At 45.5% G+C, this 17,860-nt stretch overlaps 3 protein-coding genes across 3 annotated transcripts; 2 read left to right on the top strand and 1 right to left on the bottom strand.

The window, feature by feature from the left end:
• The first annotated feature begins 6,185 nt into the window (after positions 1-6,185).
• gnl2 (G protein nucleolar 2) lies at positions 6,186-12,746 on the top strand. Its single transcript, XM_040165247.2, has 16 exons — positions 6,186-6,455; positions 6,828-6,912; positions 7,026-7,120; positions 7,553-7,692; positions 8,003-8,187; positions 8,380-8,446; positions 8,538-8,696; positions 8,816-8,929; positions 9,649-9,777; positions 10,126-10,230; positions 10,420-10,578; positions 10,774-10,881; positions 10,970-11,478; positions 11,687-11,778; positions 12,029-12,108; positions 12,274-12,746. Exons 1-16 carry the CDS (start codon positions 6,392-6,394, stop codon positions 12,415-12,417), a joined length of 2,235 nt encoding a protein of 744 aa, XP_040021181.2. The 5' UTR covers positions 6,186-6,391; the 3' UTR covers positions 12,418-12,746.
• Positions 12,747-12,750: 4 nt separating this feature from the next.
• dnali1 (dynein, axonemal, light intermediate chain 1) lies at positions 12,751-15,508 on the bottom strand. Its single transcript, XM_040165249.2, has 6 exons — positions 14,724-15,508; positions 14,410-14,471; positions 14,166-14,335; positions 13,891-14,054; positions 13,383-13,550; positions 12,751-13,281 (listed from the first exon to the last, which is right to left on the bottom strand). The coding sequence occupies exons 1-6, from the start codon at positions 14,805-14,807 to the stop codon at positions 13,246-13,248; spliced, it is 684 nt and encodes a 227-aa protein (XP_040021183.2). The 5' UTR covers positions 14,808-15,508; the 3' UTR covers positions 12,751-13,245.
• On the top strand, positions 14,970-17,775 carry snip1 (Smad nuclear interacting protein). Its single transcript, XM_040165248.2, has 4 exons — positions 14,970-15,535; positions 15,710-15,842; positions 16,240-16,793; positions 16,925-17,775. Exons 1-4 carry the CDS (start codon positions 15,375-15,377, stop codon positions 17,184-17,186), a joined length of 1,110 nt encoding a protein of 369 aa, XP_040021182.2. The 5' UTR covers positions 14,970-15,374; the 3' UTR covers positions 17,187-17,775.
• The last annotated feature ends 85 nt before the right edge of the window (positions 17,776-17,860 follow it).

The raw sequence follows: 17,860 nt of genomic DNA, 5'->3' as shown, positions 1-17,860 counted from the left end.
AGGCGAGGGGGACGAACCCGCTGTTAACGTCCCGTTGCCGTGGAAACTGTAAGACACAAGACTGCCTCTGCTAGGTCAGTCAGTCAAGATTCAAAGATCCCCTCAAATGGTTGTTATTCGGACTTTTCAAGTCCTATTTCTTCATAATAACTCCCACATGTTTCTTGAGCGATATCAATCTTGTCAGGAAAAATACTAACCAAAATAAGGTAACCATTAGCTTCTTGTAAAAGCACATTTTTCTATAAACGTCATTAAGATACGTCCTTCAAACGGAGGCACGGCAGAAGGATTACCCTGGGAATTCGTACTGACATCCCAGGTGGCTCTCAGCTGCGGACCGATTGTTGGGAACAGATTATGCAGAATGTGAGAAATGCAATTAGGATTAACCGTTGTTGTCGGATATTAGTGAATATTTCGCCTTCACGTTGATGTTCTGTGCGTAATGTGACCTGATTAGCGGTTTCAGGTCCCTTTTCACCTTATTGTGGCTTATCGCAACCGTAAACGGCGGCTCACGTGCCAAAGATGAGCACTCGTGAGCACCGTTCATTAGAGGGCCTCCCACAGGGCCTCGCCGACAGATTATGCTGTGATTTATGTGGTGTGAAACTTGTGGCCGCGACAAGCCACGAACTAAACAAGTAAAAGATTATGTTTTGGTGAAAATAAACAGAGTCTGTTGCGCATTCATCAAACATATTCTGTTGAAAAACAACATATTGCATCATTTTAGATCCAGCTGGGTTTTTCCAGGATTGTTTTTCATTTGGGGGGGATGAGTCATCGTTCTCTCTTCCCATCGTTCCCTATTTTTTTTTTTTTTATCCCTGTGATCTTAAATGTGTCTAATCTCTTCTTGAAGCTGACCCTAATTTCTGTATTTATAAATGAGGTGTGGCTGTTATGTGAAGACACTCTTCAGCGCTCCGTGACCTTTCTGATTGTCTTCAGAGCCAAATTTTTAGAGACCTGTATGTTTAATGTCTGGGAAGTGACACAAGGACCAGGAAAGAGAAAGGCTTCGTAATCAACCATTACGCTTCTAGTATTCAATAGAAACTAATGATTTAGTCTGAAATATCTAAAGAACACGGATGTAAATATCTGGCTTGCCGTTGCATTTTGGAAAAAAAAAACATTCATGGTCTCCAGAAGATGAATCCCGACGTCGGGGGTTTTATTCGCGTTCCACCCTCAGGTTGATATTTTGCAAACCGCGCTAACTGATAGCCGGCAGCTACGATGAGCGATCTCCGGCCTTTGTCGACTCTCCTCCGACCGGCTGCGCTCCGTCGCCCGCTTCCAGTTTTGATTCTAAACGAAGACTTGGCAAGCGACCCGGGCTGTGATATTATATTACGTTTCGAACGCACAAACGCGAAGAGTTGTGGCGACTCGTTGGAGCAGCGTCCGTCACACTAACCCCATCCTTCTTGTTTCCGTCTCACTGTGCACTGCGGATTTCACAAAGATTTGAGTACTTGAAATCTTCTGCATCTGGTATCTCTCACAAAGTAAAGAGACAAACGTTTATGATGCCGCAGCATATTATAACCCTTCCAAGCAGTTGGGAAGAAGCTTAATTGAGTTATTGATGATGGGTACATTTGGTGCTCTTCTAAAATGTGTTAGATTTAAACTGTTTTCCATTAAGAGTCCCATTTTAACACAGTTTGCTTTTTTTTGTATTAGTTCCCTTTTCTCACGGATTCATTTGGCGGTTTTGTTTAGAGAGGATCAAAGATATCCCTGTTACAGATATGTATTCACATAGACAGAATCCCAGCATCTCATCGCCACTATTTCAAGAAGTGGACTTCGCGGCACTTAATTCATTTTGGAGCCGCACCTTCTTTGCCAAAAACAGCAAATCTTTACGACACAATCTGGGCCTTGAGCATCAATATGCGAGCTTCTACCATAACTTCATCAGATGCTAGTGCTGCCCAGCAAGTGGGACAGAAACAGGCTGTCGTGGGCCATCGGGAGAGTTTTTACATCGTCTAGTTGTGTTTTGTGAGGAAAATAACTTTTTTATTGTACCACTTTATGCTTTCGTGTGTTGGCTAACGTGCATCAAAGAACAGAGAAGGAAGCTGCTGAGGCGTAAAGCTGCTTGAGTGGTACAAAAGTGGTATAAAGAAATTGCGTGTAAGCTTTATTTGAGTCGACTGCTTTCTTCATACAGCTGAGGGCATCGACCATAACTTGTGGTCAATCTGTCACGGATGTTGTGGACTGTCCGTCTTCGGAGTGGCAATGTCTCGCTTCGCTAAAGGGTTTTCATGCAAATAAGCCAATGAGTAAAGTTCTTGTGTCGCATTGGACCGCACCAAATGTGAGAGTTCAGCTTTATTCTATTTTGACGGCCTTCAAGTGAGTGAATCAGGTGCAAAGAGGCCCCTGACGGGCAAGTTCTGTTTCATTTGAACATTTTAACACAACGTCTTGCCAAACCATCAGTGTGTTGCTGATGAAGTCAGTGCCAATCCCAGCTGTATGAAAGTGAACAGAGAACATTCCTTGGTCTCGCCGCTGTATAAACTGGATGCTGGATGGTGCGTCGTGTCCCGAGTCTCTCCGAAGCTGCCTGCTTGGCGCCGGTTCATACCTCTGTAACGGATCGTACACACTGTGAAGGCAGCGTCATCGCAACCAGACAAGTTCGGTCTTTTGTATATCCTGGTGTCAAAGAGTCCAGCCGAAGGCCTGCATAAGTTCTTCCTTAATGAAAATCATATTGTCCTGGGAGTATTTTTGGCCGGCCTCTTAGCCAGGTTAACTATTATACAGGAATCACCGTATTTTCAACATATATTTGTATTTTTTATTTGACTACGGTTGCATTTTATGAGCAATTCAATTCAATCATTTTTATTTTGTACAGCCCAAAAGCGCAGACTACAAATTTGCATCAGAAGGCTTTACAGTCTGTATACATGAGCAAGGTCATAGGTTACACTGAGGACACTGGTTACTTTAAACACAACAAAAATAGGATTGGATATCTGAAGTGTTCAGAACAAGGCCAGGATTACATCTTTATATTGGGCAAAAACACATATAATGGAATATCCAACTGAATAAATAAAATCATTTTTTGGTGAACTAGTGATACTTGGACCCATGAGCTCAATATTACAAATATTCCCTGCCTCGTCCCTCATCATGAAAAACGATTCCACCTTGCCTCTTTCCTCGTGCAAAAGGTATTTTCCTTTAATTTCTCATGATCTCATTCTCGTCGGGTCTGCAAATAGCAGCATTCTCGGGTAATGAAGGTCTAAAGTCAGAACATGAGGCCATAGATATTCAACAGGGCACCCGAATAGATAATGTACTGCACCCTCTTCTGGAATGAAAGAGTAGAGCAATGCAGGCTCTCAAGTTTTCAAGAAAACTTGGAGTGACATTTTGTCGGGGGTGGGGGGTGGACGCTATACGGCCAACGGGGGGGAGACGCGGACGCTTCTTGGCGTGAGGAATTGGATGCGTGGCGGGAGTGCGTGACTACAGACCGAAATGAGTGACTGTCACGCTCAATGCGTGACACTTGAGAGCCCTGCAATCGGCGTCAGACGCGGTCACAGGGCCGAGGCCCGAGGTCAAAGACGGTATCTGCCGCAGCCCGTTTCTCCAGCCACCATGCGCCAATCGCACCAACTTATAGGGGCGGCCGCCTCAACTGTAGGGGGCCAATAAAAAGAACAAAAATGTGCTATTTAAATACATGGACATGAACTTAAATGCGGGTCCTATACGCTAGATAAGTTTGTTTGCATCGTCAGCTTTTTCTCCATCACTCTCGTTGTCTAGCAACCTGCACCTTATGGTAAAAACCATATTTGCCTTAATAAGATGTTTACTGACTTCTGAAAAGTGTGTTGAAATGCTCCTTTAATTTACGTTACTGATGACGTCGTAGCCAATATTCATAAAATAGACAGAATGCTCAGACAGGAACTACAGGTCCATTACGGGAATCTGTTCTTTGGACCTTTCAAATGAAAACCTAACCCAGCATTCCACCCGGAATCTTTGTCAGAGAAGATCATACATCATACGGATCTGTTCTTGACCAGATGGACCAGAGTATACGGGCCTCTTCTTCAGGACAGACAAAAGTGGCACTGTGGAGCTGAATCTCAGGACTTAGTCTCAAAGAACTACCCTTCCCAGAGTGCACCAGCAGCAGCAAGCCGGCTGCTTGTCACCTGATCATTGTCACTGATTTAGAGCATCTGTGAAGACGCGGAGGTCCTCATCCAATTCGAACAAACAAACAGCAGAGAGAAGACGCTCCAAGTTCACTCAACGGTTCCGTCCAAAGATGCCAATGGTCGCGGAGATGTTCCATTAACTTTCATGGTGTTTAAAATGCTGCTTAATATGTTCAAGCTAGTGATGGGTAGATGGGATAGAGGAGGCCTCATGAATCACTGTGTTGCTCAGTACTGACACCTGTTGGACCTTAAAAATCATTACAGGCAAGCTAGTTGACTAGATGTTATATATAAAGCCTAGATGCCTTTACATATGTCTATGGCCGCAACTGACACACTGATTTAATAACCCAGTGTATACACACTAATATAATTTAAGTTATTGTATTTTATATCTTAATTTAAGTTTAAAATGATATCTTGATACCTTTATCTTTTGCATACGAATGTGAGGATGCTCACTTGTCTTTGAGGGAGGGAGAGGATTTTTTAAATACATTTTTGTTCAAAAGAAATGGCACAGAGGAGGCTGGTGTGCACAGAAATTGTAGGGACAGCCGGAAGAAGTTTGGGTATGTTTTTTTGGTCGTCCCAATATTTCAAAGGATCCTGGGACCTTGGAATGTTGCCCTCTACGCCACTGAAAAAAGGTTTTACTTAAAAAATCACAGTAAACAGAGAACTCAAACTGACTGACAACAACAGGAAGGTGACTTATGTCATATCCTGATCATCCAGACAGATTTAACCTCTGGCATCAGCTGCTGTGTAGAACTGGTCTGACTGGTCTCCTCTGGCACACTGATCCACCTCCACACCTTCAGCACCACATTCACTGAACCTCTTTATCCTGGTTTCTTCCTCTGGCCCAGTTCTGATTCCTCAGTGTCTCTGTGTTCTCTGGAGGACGGAGAGTCTCCTCCTGGTGGAGAACCTTCCTCTCTGCTCACCACATAGTTCCGTCTGTACAGCTGATGTTGGTTCATGTGGATGTATGCAGGTGGAGCAGGTGAGGGGTACCTTAGCTGGTCTGGACTCTGGGGGGGTCCAGAGCTCTCTGGGACTTGTGGAGTTGCAGATGGAAGTCTGAAAGAGCTCAGTGGTGTGTTTTAATGGTGTGTCAGGTGTGTTTTAATGTTACTGAGCTCGCCGCCTCTATGGATGAATCAATAGATTATCATTTAGATATTGGGTCCTAAGTAGGGTTTAATCTTAATCTTTATATGTCACAATGTTCAAGAAGACATTTTATAAAAAGCTCTGTCATCTGCCCCCTCCCCAATATTAGACAAATATGTCTGTATGATAAATTGTGTTTATTTTTGTGTGCTTCAATTAGCTGTTGATGGGGGTTTTTTCAAGGACTGTTTGTAATGACAAAAATAAGGAAAATATGAATGTGTAATTCTTTGAGACGATTTTAAACATTAAATCTTTCATAATCCATTGAGTGAAATCAAATATAATTTTCATCAGGGGTCCGTTACTCTGTATCAGTCGGGTTTTAGCGCAGTTTCCACATATGCACAAATAAGCTTTCTGTTACGTTAAAGACTAGAGTGTTTTCTCGGGCATGGCGCGTCCTTTCCTGGACGATCCTGCTGATGAAGAAGCGCTTTTACTTCGCAGGATAAACACGTCGGGAGAGAATAATGAGATATATTGTCATTTCCAGATAACTACTTGTTTGAACGGTATCGGTTTTATTCACAAAACCATCAAATATGTACATGACCCCACCCGTCCTCATATAACTAATGTCCCCCATATGTAACGGAAGTTACATATTTTCAGCTCTATATTTGGGGGGACATATTGGTATTTTCTCAATATTGGGGGGGGACACGACCCGGGACACGACCCCCCAAAGAATGCGTGGTTACATAATATATTGTTCATTTAAATGTTACATGAAGTCATTTCACATTACTTTTTTTACACCGTGGGTGTGCGCAGCACATCCGGTCTATACTGTCCTCTGATTGGTTCTCCTTGCCGTCGCTCTTTCGATGACGTCCTTCCTGCTTCGCCGTAACGGCACGTGTACGGTGTTCACTTTACAGCTGAAGGGAGAAACAGCGTCCGTTCTTCGGCCCTCCGACACCGCCGCGTGGCCTTTTATCTCTTTTCTCCTGTGAGGTTTTACCGACTGAGCGGTGAAAATGGTGAAGCCGCTGTACAAGGGGAAGAGCTCGATAAACAAATCGTCCTCCAGCAGCAACCCCGGTGAGCTAACGTACCACCGTTTGTTTACTGCTAATGCTAATCGCAGCTAGCCGTCTCTTGAACTGTATTTAAAACACATTTATAGGTTGACGTTGTCACCGAGCGAGTCTCTGACAACAAGTGTGCAAATGCATTGAAATAAAAACACGGTTTGGTTTGAGTCAACTCGATGTTACCACAGCTAATGCTGTAATAATTTGACGTTAGGCCATTTCAATCTGACGTTTAAATATTCAACTTTAACCTGAACTGTATGTGTCGTGTTGACGCTTCGGCTGCTGTAATTCATCCCTCACTGCGCCGAGGTGCCTTTTAAAAGCAAAGTGTGTTGCGTTATTGGATTTTTAAACGAACTGTCGCTGTATTTCACAGATCGAGCTAAGGGGGCTGGAGGACACAACATGAGGGACCGATCCACCATCCAACGCCTGAATATGTACAGACAGAAGCAGAGACGGTACTTCATCGTGGAGATTTTTTTTTTTTTTTATTCTTGTGGCTTGTTCATTTTCTAAGAGGCAACAAATGTAGCAATACGTGCTTCTACTCACACTGATGTCCTGTTCCCAGTAATGACCGTGGGAAAGTCATCAGACCCCTCCAGTTCCAGTCCACAGTGACTCCAGGGACTGTAGCCCGAGTGGAACCCAACATCAAGTGGTTCAGTAAGTGCATTTTATTACAGAAAATATATATATATATAAATAACTCTGAGATGGTAGCAGTGGCGGGGAAGCTGCAAATCATACCATGGGCAATACTTGCCCAAACTTGTTTTCGACCGGACCTTGTTTGCAACATTTAAGAAATATACTAATTTAAGAACATCATCTTAAATGCACCACTGCAAATTGGCACTTTCTGGTAGCAATACGATACAATAGCTTTTATTCATGTTCTCATTGGCTTTCAGCGGGTAGCGTGTCTCCCTGCCTACAATAACAATGACATCTATTTTGGTTTACAGAGTTTAGAACTAATATTCAAGACAGACCGGGCCTCTTAATTTGTTTTACGTTTAAACAGAACAGGACTGAACAGGATTGTTAGAGAAACAGGACGTCTGAACGGCCCGTTTCGTATCTTCTGCGTTTCAGCAAACACCCGTGTGATCAAGCAGTCGTCCCTTCAGAAGTTCCAAGACGAGATGGGCGCCGTGCAGAAGGATCCGTATCGTGTGGTGATGAGACCAAGCAAACTCCCCATGTCCCTCCTGCACGATCGAGTGAAGGCTCATGTGAGTACACAGTGCGGAAAGCCTCTTTCACTGGACCGTCTGTCCAACTGACATCCATGTAAACTCTACGTCCCCACCTCTCATGGCAGTGTTGCCATAGATGCGTGGCGTGTGGTTAAAAACCGTTGGAACGCTTGATGTCTTGGTATGGTAGTATCATATTTAGGTCTTCTTACTGTGTGTACCGGTTCTGTGATTCTGTCCGGAGCGACTGCGTCACATCACCGGCGCTATCATGTAGCTTACGGTTAAACAAAAGAAACAGTCGCAGCTGTGAGTCTAATCGTTTTCTTTGCTTGTCCATCTTCAGAACGCCAAGGTGCACATCCTAGACACGGAAGGTTTTGAGACCACATTTGGGCCCAAGTCTCAGAGGAAGAGGCCCAGCCTGGTGGTGGAGGACGTGAAGGACCTGATAGAAAAGGCTGCCGCCTCGGCCCTGACCTACGATGCAGACAAGGACAGAGACCTGGTGACTGAGGACACCGGGGTCCGGTGAGACCCTCTAAAATGTAGAATTATCGATCCTCTGCTGGCTGCTTCAACTGACCTCTAGAATGGACTGATCCGACTTCCGGGTGGTCGGGCCCTCACAGGACACATTATTGACCACAACTCAAGAATAATTCATTAATAACTAATTCCGTTTCAAGCACTGACGCCAGTTCTATTTGCTTTTTACGACAGGGTGGAAGTACGTGAAGAAATCTTCAAAAAGGGTCAGTCCAAGAGGATCTGGGGGGAGCTTTACAAGGTAACGTGTCCTCCTCTGCACCGCATTCTGCTGATGTACAGGAGGTACGTGTCATGCGTCACGGGGCGCTCTGACGGTTTTCTTCTAATAGGTGATCGACTCGTCTGATGTCATCATCCAAGTGCTGGACGCCCGTGATCCCATGGGAACGCGCTCCAAGAGCATCGAGAACTACATGAAAAAGGAGAAATCCTGGAAGCATCTCATCTTTGTTCTAAACAAGTGCGACCTCATCCCTGCCTGGGTCACGGTAAGAAATACACCACATGTTCATCTTTTTCCTTTCTATTTCGGACTTTGTTTTTTTTTTCTGTTTCTTCATTGTATGATGAAAAATAAAATCTTTGTTTCCACTCAATTTTGGACCAGAAACGTTGGGTGGCTCTTTTATCCCAGGAGTACCCGACTCTCGCCTTCCACGCCAGCCTCACCAACTCATTTGGGAAGGGCTCCCTCATCCAGCTGCTCCGGCAGTTTGGCAAGGTAAGCACACGCCGCCGGTTCAGAGAACCAGTGACTGCTTCAATGAAAGTCAGATACCAAAACCTTTCAGTTCATCACCTTATTTCCCACTTGGTGGAATCCTTTTTTTATTTGCAACAAAACTGTTTGCTTTTGGCCGCATGTGTTGAAATGAAGGAACCTTTTGATATATGAGGGTTCTATTTCTTATTTATAGACTTACTGATGAAAACCGAATATGAGCCGAGATGTTGGTGCTTTGAGTTTGGTTCTCCAATGTCCTCATTATTCTGCACAATCCAAAAGTTACATAGTTTATTGCTTGGAATGGTTCATACATTTAATTTTATTTACATTTTAATATTCTAGAAGTTTATAAAAGTTCATTGATTCATACATATTGTATCATTATTGTGATATAAGGGGAATAAAAGCTTCACAGTAAAGGGCTCGTAGATAGAGCTGTTTTTCTCGAGTGGATTGTATGATGAATGTAGAGAGACTCTAGGTTGTTGTTTGTAAGGCCGTTGTCGGCTGAGATGAGATTCAGTTAGCAGGATAGCATGGCTTTGTGATTTTCTTGTTCACGGATATCTTTTGCTACGTGTCTCTGGAGCGATGAGCAGTCCGCTTGGTTTATTGCAGAAGAGCCCCGTCTTAAATAACCTCCATGACTCGAGGACCAACTGAGGCTGCTGAGGAAACGCCACATCCTGACTCCTCTTTTCTGCCTCCCACAGCTCCACACGGACAAAAAGCAGATCAGTGTGGGTTTCATCGGCTACCCGAATGTGGGAAAGAGCTCGGTCATCAACACGCTGCGGTCTAAGAAGGTCTGCAACGTGGCCCCCCTCGCTGGAGAAACAAAGGTACAAAGGGTCCTCTCTGCCGTGCCAACGGCATGCAAACATTGGATTAGTAGCAACATTGAAAGCGTGTCAAAGCTGTAGGTTCTTGTCGAAAGGAACACAGGAAACTGGAGGCTCCTTTATTTCACAGCTCATCTTTCATTCCCACACCCTGAAACTCCTCGACTACACACACAGCGCACAGGTTTCATAATGTTGAATGTGTTGTGTGTCCAAATTTGGCCAAAGCAACAAGAAGTCGACCGGAGGACAGACGGACTTGGGCGCAGAGTGAGACGTTACATTAGGACGTCTGATGAACCAAAAATGGATTCAATCATTTAGATATTATTATTTTCTTCCTATTAGGTGTGGCAGTACATCACTTTGATGAGGCGCATCTTCCTCATAGACTGTCCTGGCGTCGTCTACCCTTCAGAAGACAGTGAATCCGATATTGTCCTGAAAGGAGTGGTAAGTCTTTATTTTTCTTCACATTCTGTGATATGTGTCGTGCACACAATTACAATTATACAATGGAGGAGAATCATTTGTGCACCTGCACAGCAAATAGAAACCGTTTCCAGAAGTAGTCCCCGTAACGGAGAGGTTGCCGGCCCAAATCTTAAACTCCACGTCTATTTCCCTCCCTTCCTCTCACAGGTTCAAGTGGAGAAGATCAAGAACCCTGAGGAGCACATTGAGGCGGTCCTGGAGCGGGCCAAGCCAGAATACATTCAGAAGACCTACCGCATCCCCTCCTGGAACTCTGCTGAAAACTTCCTGGAGAAGCTGGCGTTCCGCACCGGGAAACTTCTAAAGGTCTGAATCTTCCTCCTTCGTTTTCTGGCTCCTTTTAAAAGGCTCTGCCTCAAGTTTGAATGTATTTCGTAAACGTTTTAAAATACAGCCAATCATACGAGCACACCTACAGGTATGAGTTGTGGCTTCCGCTTGAACGTGTCGACTGCTAGTTTAAACCCTTCGCTTGAGCAATGTGTTGTTGGCCTCCTGCAGGGCGGTGAGCCAGATCTCTCCACGGTCTCCAAGATGGTGCTGAATGATTGGCAGAGAGGGCGTATCCCCTTCTTCGTGAAACCCCCGGGGCCTGAGGGGGATCAAGTGGTAAGACGTCCTTCAGTTTCATCGCTGAATGACCTTTTCTCCTAGTCCCGTGTTGTCAACCCGTGTTTTGTCTCTGTCGTTCTTCTAGGACAAGGACAAATTGCCAGTTCAAGGACCCGCCGAGGCAGTTGAGAAAGTGCAGGAGGAGCAGCCAGACCATCTGGAGGCTTCCTCTGAGGAGCAAGAGAAGGAGCGGCAGCTGCAGAGACAGAAAGAGCAGGTCACGAAGATTCTGTCTAACGTGAAACAGAACTTTGGCAAGATCAACGTGGCGCCGGAGTTCAATGAGGAAGACCTGGTTCCTGTGGAAATGCCCGACCTGGACCTGGACTCTGGCTCTGATGGCGAGGAGGATGGTGAAGAAGAAGAGGAGGTAGAAGAAGGAAAAGAGGGTGGCGAGGAAGACGGTGCCGATGTGGAGCCAGCTGATGGAGAGCCTGGGGGGGAAGAAGAAGAAGCAGCATCATCAGCCGCTCCGGCCGGCAACGCAAACAGCAACAAGAGTTCCCGGGAGGTGATCCGCGAGCTGGACAACAAGATCTCCAAGTACAAGCACTTCCTGGACCGGGCCAAATCCAATCGCTTCTCTGCAATCCGGTCCGTCCGCTCTCCACCAGATATCGTTTTTGTATTTCTGTGATTTATTTCATCCGGTCACGTGAAGTCGTGCGGCGGCGGCCGTGCGTGTTAGCTGGTCGCCTTTAAGCCCGTCGGCATGAGACCATAACTTTCCTATGCAGCTGCGTAGACGACCACTGTCCATGTCGCAGCAGATCCTGACCGTTTGCTTTGTTGCGTCATACAGGATACCGAAGGCGCTGTCCGACAAAGCGTGCAAGGACATCAAGACTAAACAGGCGGCGGCGGCAGCAGCGGCGAAGGAAGAAAGAAGAAAAGGTCAGTCAAGGGTGTGGTGTTCGATGTTGGGAAAGAATTATTTTAGACTTTGTACATTTCTTTCGGAAACGAAACAAAAAGCTCCCAAGCAAGCCGTCTTACTGGCATTGAATATGTTTGACACATGAATTCATAAATAGTGATTTGCGCGGTATTTGCCTGTAGCAATACAAGTCGGGTGGGTCAAGTTGACCTTTTTGAGATCCGGCCAGGCGCCGACTCCCATTCCTCACTCTCTGCTTGAACTCAGATGCACAACAGAAGAGCAAGAAGAGGAAAGCTGAGGAGGACGAGGAGTCCGCCCAACAACCCAGGCAGACGTCTAAACAGGTATGCATGGTATAGATGTACTGTATCTATAGATGCAGTGGTTATATCAGCCAACCCCCAGAGCGACAGGAAACGGAAGATATTTTTGTGTATATATAAACTTGACTCGCTCATGGAACTGGAATGAGGTCGAGTTGACGCTCATGTTTTTGTTTTTCTCCACAGAGAAGAGCGGCGGACCGCGCTACGAGGACCAAGAAGTTTGGAGTCCGCTATTACGAAACGCATAATGTGAAGAACAAGAACAAGAACAGAAAGGCGCCGGCAGCAGCCACAGAAGGCCGCAAGGCCAAACGGCCGAAGCACTAGAGTGGAGACGAACGACTCCGCACCTCTATTTACACACACACACCAACAAGGTCACGCTGGTGGTGAAAGTGCCGAGTTGGCTGAAGGTGGAATGCTGACTTAAGTGTGAAGGGTCTTCATCAAACGGCCACTGGCTGCTTCCTCCTCCTCCTCCTCGCCGTCTCTCTGGGAGACGACTTTGCATCGTGTCTTTTCCACTTGGACGGTTTTTAAATGACATTTCATTTGTCATATACAGGTGTGATGCTCTCTTGATGTTCAAGAGAAAGGTATAGTTTTGGGGGACTGTACTTGTTACACGCTGTAATAAAATACCCGTAAATTTCCAACTGGTCATGTTTATATTCGATTTCATTTAGAAACAAGGCAAAAGACCAATATAACATTGTGTCCTAGGAAATGGAGAGTGTGTGAAGAAGAACACAGGAGAAATGTATTGGAAAGATTTGAATCATGTATTAAACATTTTTGTAGATTACAAGAGTTAACGAACTTCCATAGATTTAAAAAGAGAACCACAACTTAATAAGCGACCACAACGCAGCCTCTAAAGTCACCACATCCAAATATTTACTTCATGGCATTTTTTCGCCAAATTAAATAAATACCGGCGTTCCAGATGAGGTTCAGCGATCGCCTCAGCCTAAATAAACAGTTGTAAAATATGATGTTGGACTGATTATCTAATGGAGCTTTGTAGACATTGTGACACAAGTCGTAGGCTGCTTCCAAAACATTTTCTCTTTTAGTATTAAGAAATCTATTACAACTGAAACCAATTAAGAATTCACAGGAAAGCGCGTTGCTTTCTGGGAAATGGAGGCAAAGTTACTTCTTTGTTTCAATGATCACTGACAATTGGTCCTGAAAAGGAAGAAAAAAACAGAAATCTGAAGGCGTGTGAACATAACTCTAAATCTCTCATGGTTCTACATCTAAAACAGTGTTTTAAAAAGAAACATCACCTTAAGCTGCTGGTTGATTCTCTTCAGGAACTGAATCTCTTGTGTGTGAATCTTCTCCTCCACTTGTCGCCTTTCGTTTTCTCTCTTTTCTAAATGTTTCTTGTAAGCTGTCAGCTGGTTCAGTTGCTTCCTCAGGTCTTCACGTTCTTCTGGCCCCAGGTCGTAAATCTAAGCATGTTCAAAGACAAATTTGAAAAGCGGTATTCTTTATTTTACACTTAATGGGAAATGGGGCTCCCTGCTGGATACTTTAGTGAAGAACAGTTCATAACTGTATTCCAATGGCTTTGGATGAGTGAAAAATTTACTAAGTTACGCTAAAGTGCTGCCAGCATTTGAGATAAGGGCTCCTCAGGGTATTTAAGTTGTTCAGACATATTATTTTATTCATTATTTACCCTTGGAGTGCTTTGACAGACTAACAAACAGCAAAAGATGACGATAAAACCATAAATCGACGCGATGACAATAAACCCAGACTTCATTTTAAATAAATGATTGTCCTTACAGTCTTCTCCAGCTCCGCCTGCAGTGCTTTCCTCATTCCGAAAGCCATGCTGCTGTCACTCAGGGCCCGGTACGCAGCCAGAGTCATTTGAATCTCATCTCTGACCCTCAGGAGCAGCAGACCCATCTCAGTGCATTCGACGGTCACCTGTCTGATCAGCTCATCTGGAAGAAAGCAAAGAGAAGGAGAATCGGGCGATCCGAGTTAACGGTGATGTGGGTTAGCAACGTCCACGTGTAACTCGGTGAATCGATCGATCTCGGCCTCCTTATCACCAAAGCACTGGGAATAGAGCTTCCTGCGGAGGGGACAAATTCCTGTTCCTCTGGCCTGCCACTGCTGCAGCTTCATGTCCAGCAGTTCCTCCAGCCCACTAACGTCTTCTCTGGTACTCGGTGCGACAGACACCTGCTGCTCCCACAGCTGATCTCCCTCCATCCATTCCCTGCGACGCAGGAGCCGAGATAAATAACAATGCGCTTCGTACTTGTTGGACAGTGTTGGTGGTTGGAGCTCTACCTGGGTGGAAGGATGCGGTTGAGGATCTCTTTAGGTTCCTGCCTGGGGTCATCGGATTTTGGCTGCGGAGTTTACATTCTTAGATCTCCTTTTAGTTATATGAATATAATCAAATAGTTTCCTGTTAATTATCACATTTTTGTGGTCTTGTAAATGACTAAAGTTGATACGTATAAATGATTCGGATGACATTTTTAAGTAAATTATTATTATTTTTACATTATAGTTTGTATTTATTCCATGTATTCCTTGCCACAAATTCATCAATCCAACGTTAACGTTACTCCATTTTTGCCGTTACTATTTAAACTCACCGTTGTTGATTTTCTGTTTGATCTTTCGACCAAAACTGGACTTTCGTATTTCACGAGACACTCGAATGGTGTACAGTTAGCCATTGTGTATTCCTTATGAAAACAAGCTGTACACTAAAATCAGAAGCGTAGTAAAATAGGTTCAATAAATATGACAAAAAGTTGTCACGGCAACAGCGTCTCGGCGCCCCATTTAAATGTGTCCGGGTGGATTCGGCGGTTTGGTTCTCAAATGCACTGCTCATTATAGGAACTTGATATAAATAATATAATATACATGGATAACCGTCGGGATTACAAACACATATGGCTGATGGTTTGCTGGGTTTATATTTGCAAATACAATTTAACTCGGCTTTCCCGTCTCACAGTGTGCCTAAAATGTTCCTCGTTAAAAAGTCAGTTCATCCATTTAAATAAAAGACCGACTTCAAGCAAAATCCCACGAATAAGAGATTAATTCATACGGAACCAAAGTGGAAGTTTGATCGCGTCCCCGTTGACACAAACTCTCGGCGCACCGCCGGAAGCGGAAGTGAGTAATTTGAGCACAACAGTCGAAGTTTGTAATCGCGAGTTAGCTTTTGTTTTTGTTAACACGGCGATGCGTGTTTAGTTAAATAGCGGTTGGGTTGTTTTCAACATATCAGAATGACCAAAGAGAAGCGACACCGGAGGAGGCCGTCACCGGAGCGCGAGCCCAACGTTCAGATAAAGCAGGAGCAACTGAGCCCCGTTAGGCCACAGACATCCCGCCGCTCGAGGTCGAGATCCAGCGGCGCCTCGAGTCCACCGAGGCGGCGAGCGAGCAGGTAGCGTTACCTCGGATCAGTGGTCACCACGTGACTCAGTTTTAACCGCGTGTTTTTACTACGTGGGTCGTTTCTCACTAATATCTGTAAACCTGTAAACGTAGCCCTTTTTAAAAAAAACAACAACTACAAACTAACACGTTCGCTGCCTCTATTTGGGTTCTCCGCGCACAGGTCCCCCGCCCGGCCGAGGGAGCGTTCCCCGGGCAGGAGAGAGACGTCTCCCGTCAGACGAGGCAGCAGATCTCCCAGAACCAGGCGGAGCCGCTCCCCCCCTCACCGCGGGGCCGACGGCAAAGTAAAGCGGGTGAGTAGGTTCCACATCCCGAAGAGACCGTTCTTTAAAGCGTTATGATAGATTGCTGCTGGACACATACAGTGAATACCGCTGTGTGTCGGTATACAGCCATTTTTACACAGGAATCACAATGTCTATTGTCATATAACGCACGTGACCACGTCCTGCAAATGGTAATTTAGTGTCTCACTAAATCACTCATCCCTACCTTAAATGGTTTGTGTCAATTATAATTTTTGTTGTTGCTCTTATTGTAATTACAATAACGTCCTCAGTCATGTCCCACATACAATAATGACATAGCAATGTAGACTCCTACAATATACGGTATTGACTCCAAACAACTCCAAATGTACAAGCTTGCAATGGACCAATAATCTCCCCCTTCCCCAAAAAACTCTCACAGGAGCGGGAGGAGCACCGGGCTGGCGGCGATGAGCGGCGGCGGCGGCGAGGCGATCAGCCGGAGGAGAGGCGGAGCCGGTGGGAATCCGACAGACCGCGGGAGAGTGGCCGAGAACGGCCGAGGGAGCGAGGCGGCGGCGGCGGTGGAGGAGGCGGCGGCGCGTTCGCCTCTCAGCAAGCCGACAGGCAGCAGCACAACGAGCGGCGGCGGGAAAACCGCCAGCGCCGGGAAGAAACCCAAGAACCGCATCTGGGAGAGCCCGAAGGAGCGGGCGACCCACCTGCAGAGAAAGAGAAGCCCAACTTTGAACTTTCAGGGGCGCTGACCGAGGATACAAACACATTCCGGGGGGAGGTGATCAAGTACAACGAGCCCCCCGAGGCTCGCATTCCAAAGCGCAGGTGGCGGCTGTACCCTTTCAAGAACGACGAGGCCCTTCCCGTCATGTACATTCACAGACAGAGTGCCTATTTGTTGGGGCGTCAGCGAAAAATCGCAGACATCCCCATTGACCACCCATCCTGCTCCAAGCAACACGCCGTATTCCAGTATCGGTAAGACTGGCATTATCAGTTCGTGTTTTACTTTGCTGTGTTTCAGAAAGCTTCTACTTCAATTTGTGACTCCTTGTTGCATTACACGTTTGTTGCGGTATTATTAACACTTTCTGGCTGTTTCTCTGCAGACTGATGGCGTTCACGCGAGCAGACGGCACCAGCGGCCGCAGGGTAAGGCCGTACATCATCGACCTGGGTTCTGGCAACGGCACCTACCTGAACAATCAGCGCATCGAAGGCCAGCGCTACTACGAGCTCAAGGAAAAAGACGTCATCAAGTTTGGCTTCAGCAGCCGCGAGTACGTCCTCCTGCACGAGTTTTCAGATACAACCGAGGTGGACGCCAAGGCGGAGGGGGAAGAGGACGACGACGAGGGCCTCGACGAGTGAATGGCTTCCGTGAGCTGCGTCACCAGAGTTCCTTCACATGGTCAAACGTCTCCATCAAACGGAAGGGAGCCGGTAAATGTGGGACTTTCATACTAGAACACGGCCGGTTTGTATACTCTGTAATTACCGAACGATTGCTTAAACCTGCCACAACTGTCTCGAAGAAGACTCCCTACTCTCAGGTCGATTGTGTAACGTCTGTGTGACTCAAAACTTCCGACATCCGACAGTGCTCACAACACAACGTGCTCTGTGCCAGATGAAAAACTCGCTAAATACAATAGTTAATTATATATTTTTGGATTCAGTTCAAAGTCTAGCAGGAGGCCAATCTTTTGTCCACGTCCCAGCTGTAAATGTCAACGTACGATACGTGGAATGTGAATCGCATTATTGTCTAGAGTAAACCAATACAGACACACAACCTGTAATCATATTGCCTTTTTTTGCTTTGGTAGTGCCGGGAAAAAATAGTTGATGCTGTAATGTGCTTCCCATCAACGCTGTATGTATTCCCATTTTTATTTTTGTTTGTTTGTTCTGAAGACGAAAGCATTTGTGTACTGTAAATAAAGACAGTGGGAATTTGCATTGGACTTGATGTTTATTGTGAAACCTCATCAGAGCTTTGTGCATTTTGTTTTTACAGTGAATATTTACTGGACACGTCTTCA

This window comes from Gasterosteus aculeatus, chromosome 20 (genome assembly GCF_964276395.1).
Source record: "Gasterosteus aculeatus chromosome 20, fGasAcu3.hap1.1, whole genome shotgun sequence".
Taxonomy (NCBI): domain Eukaryota; kingdom Metazoa; phylum Chordata; class Actinopteri; order Perciformes; family Gasterosteidae; genus Gasterosteus; species Gasterosteus aculeatus.
This window is presented reverse-complemented; position numbering and strand designations above follow the sequence as displayed.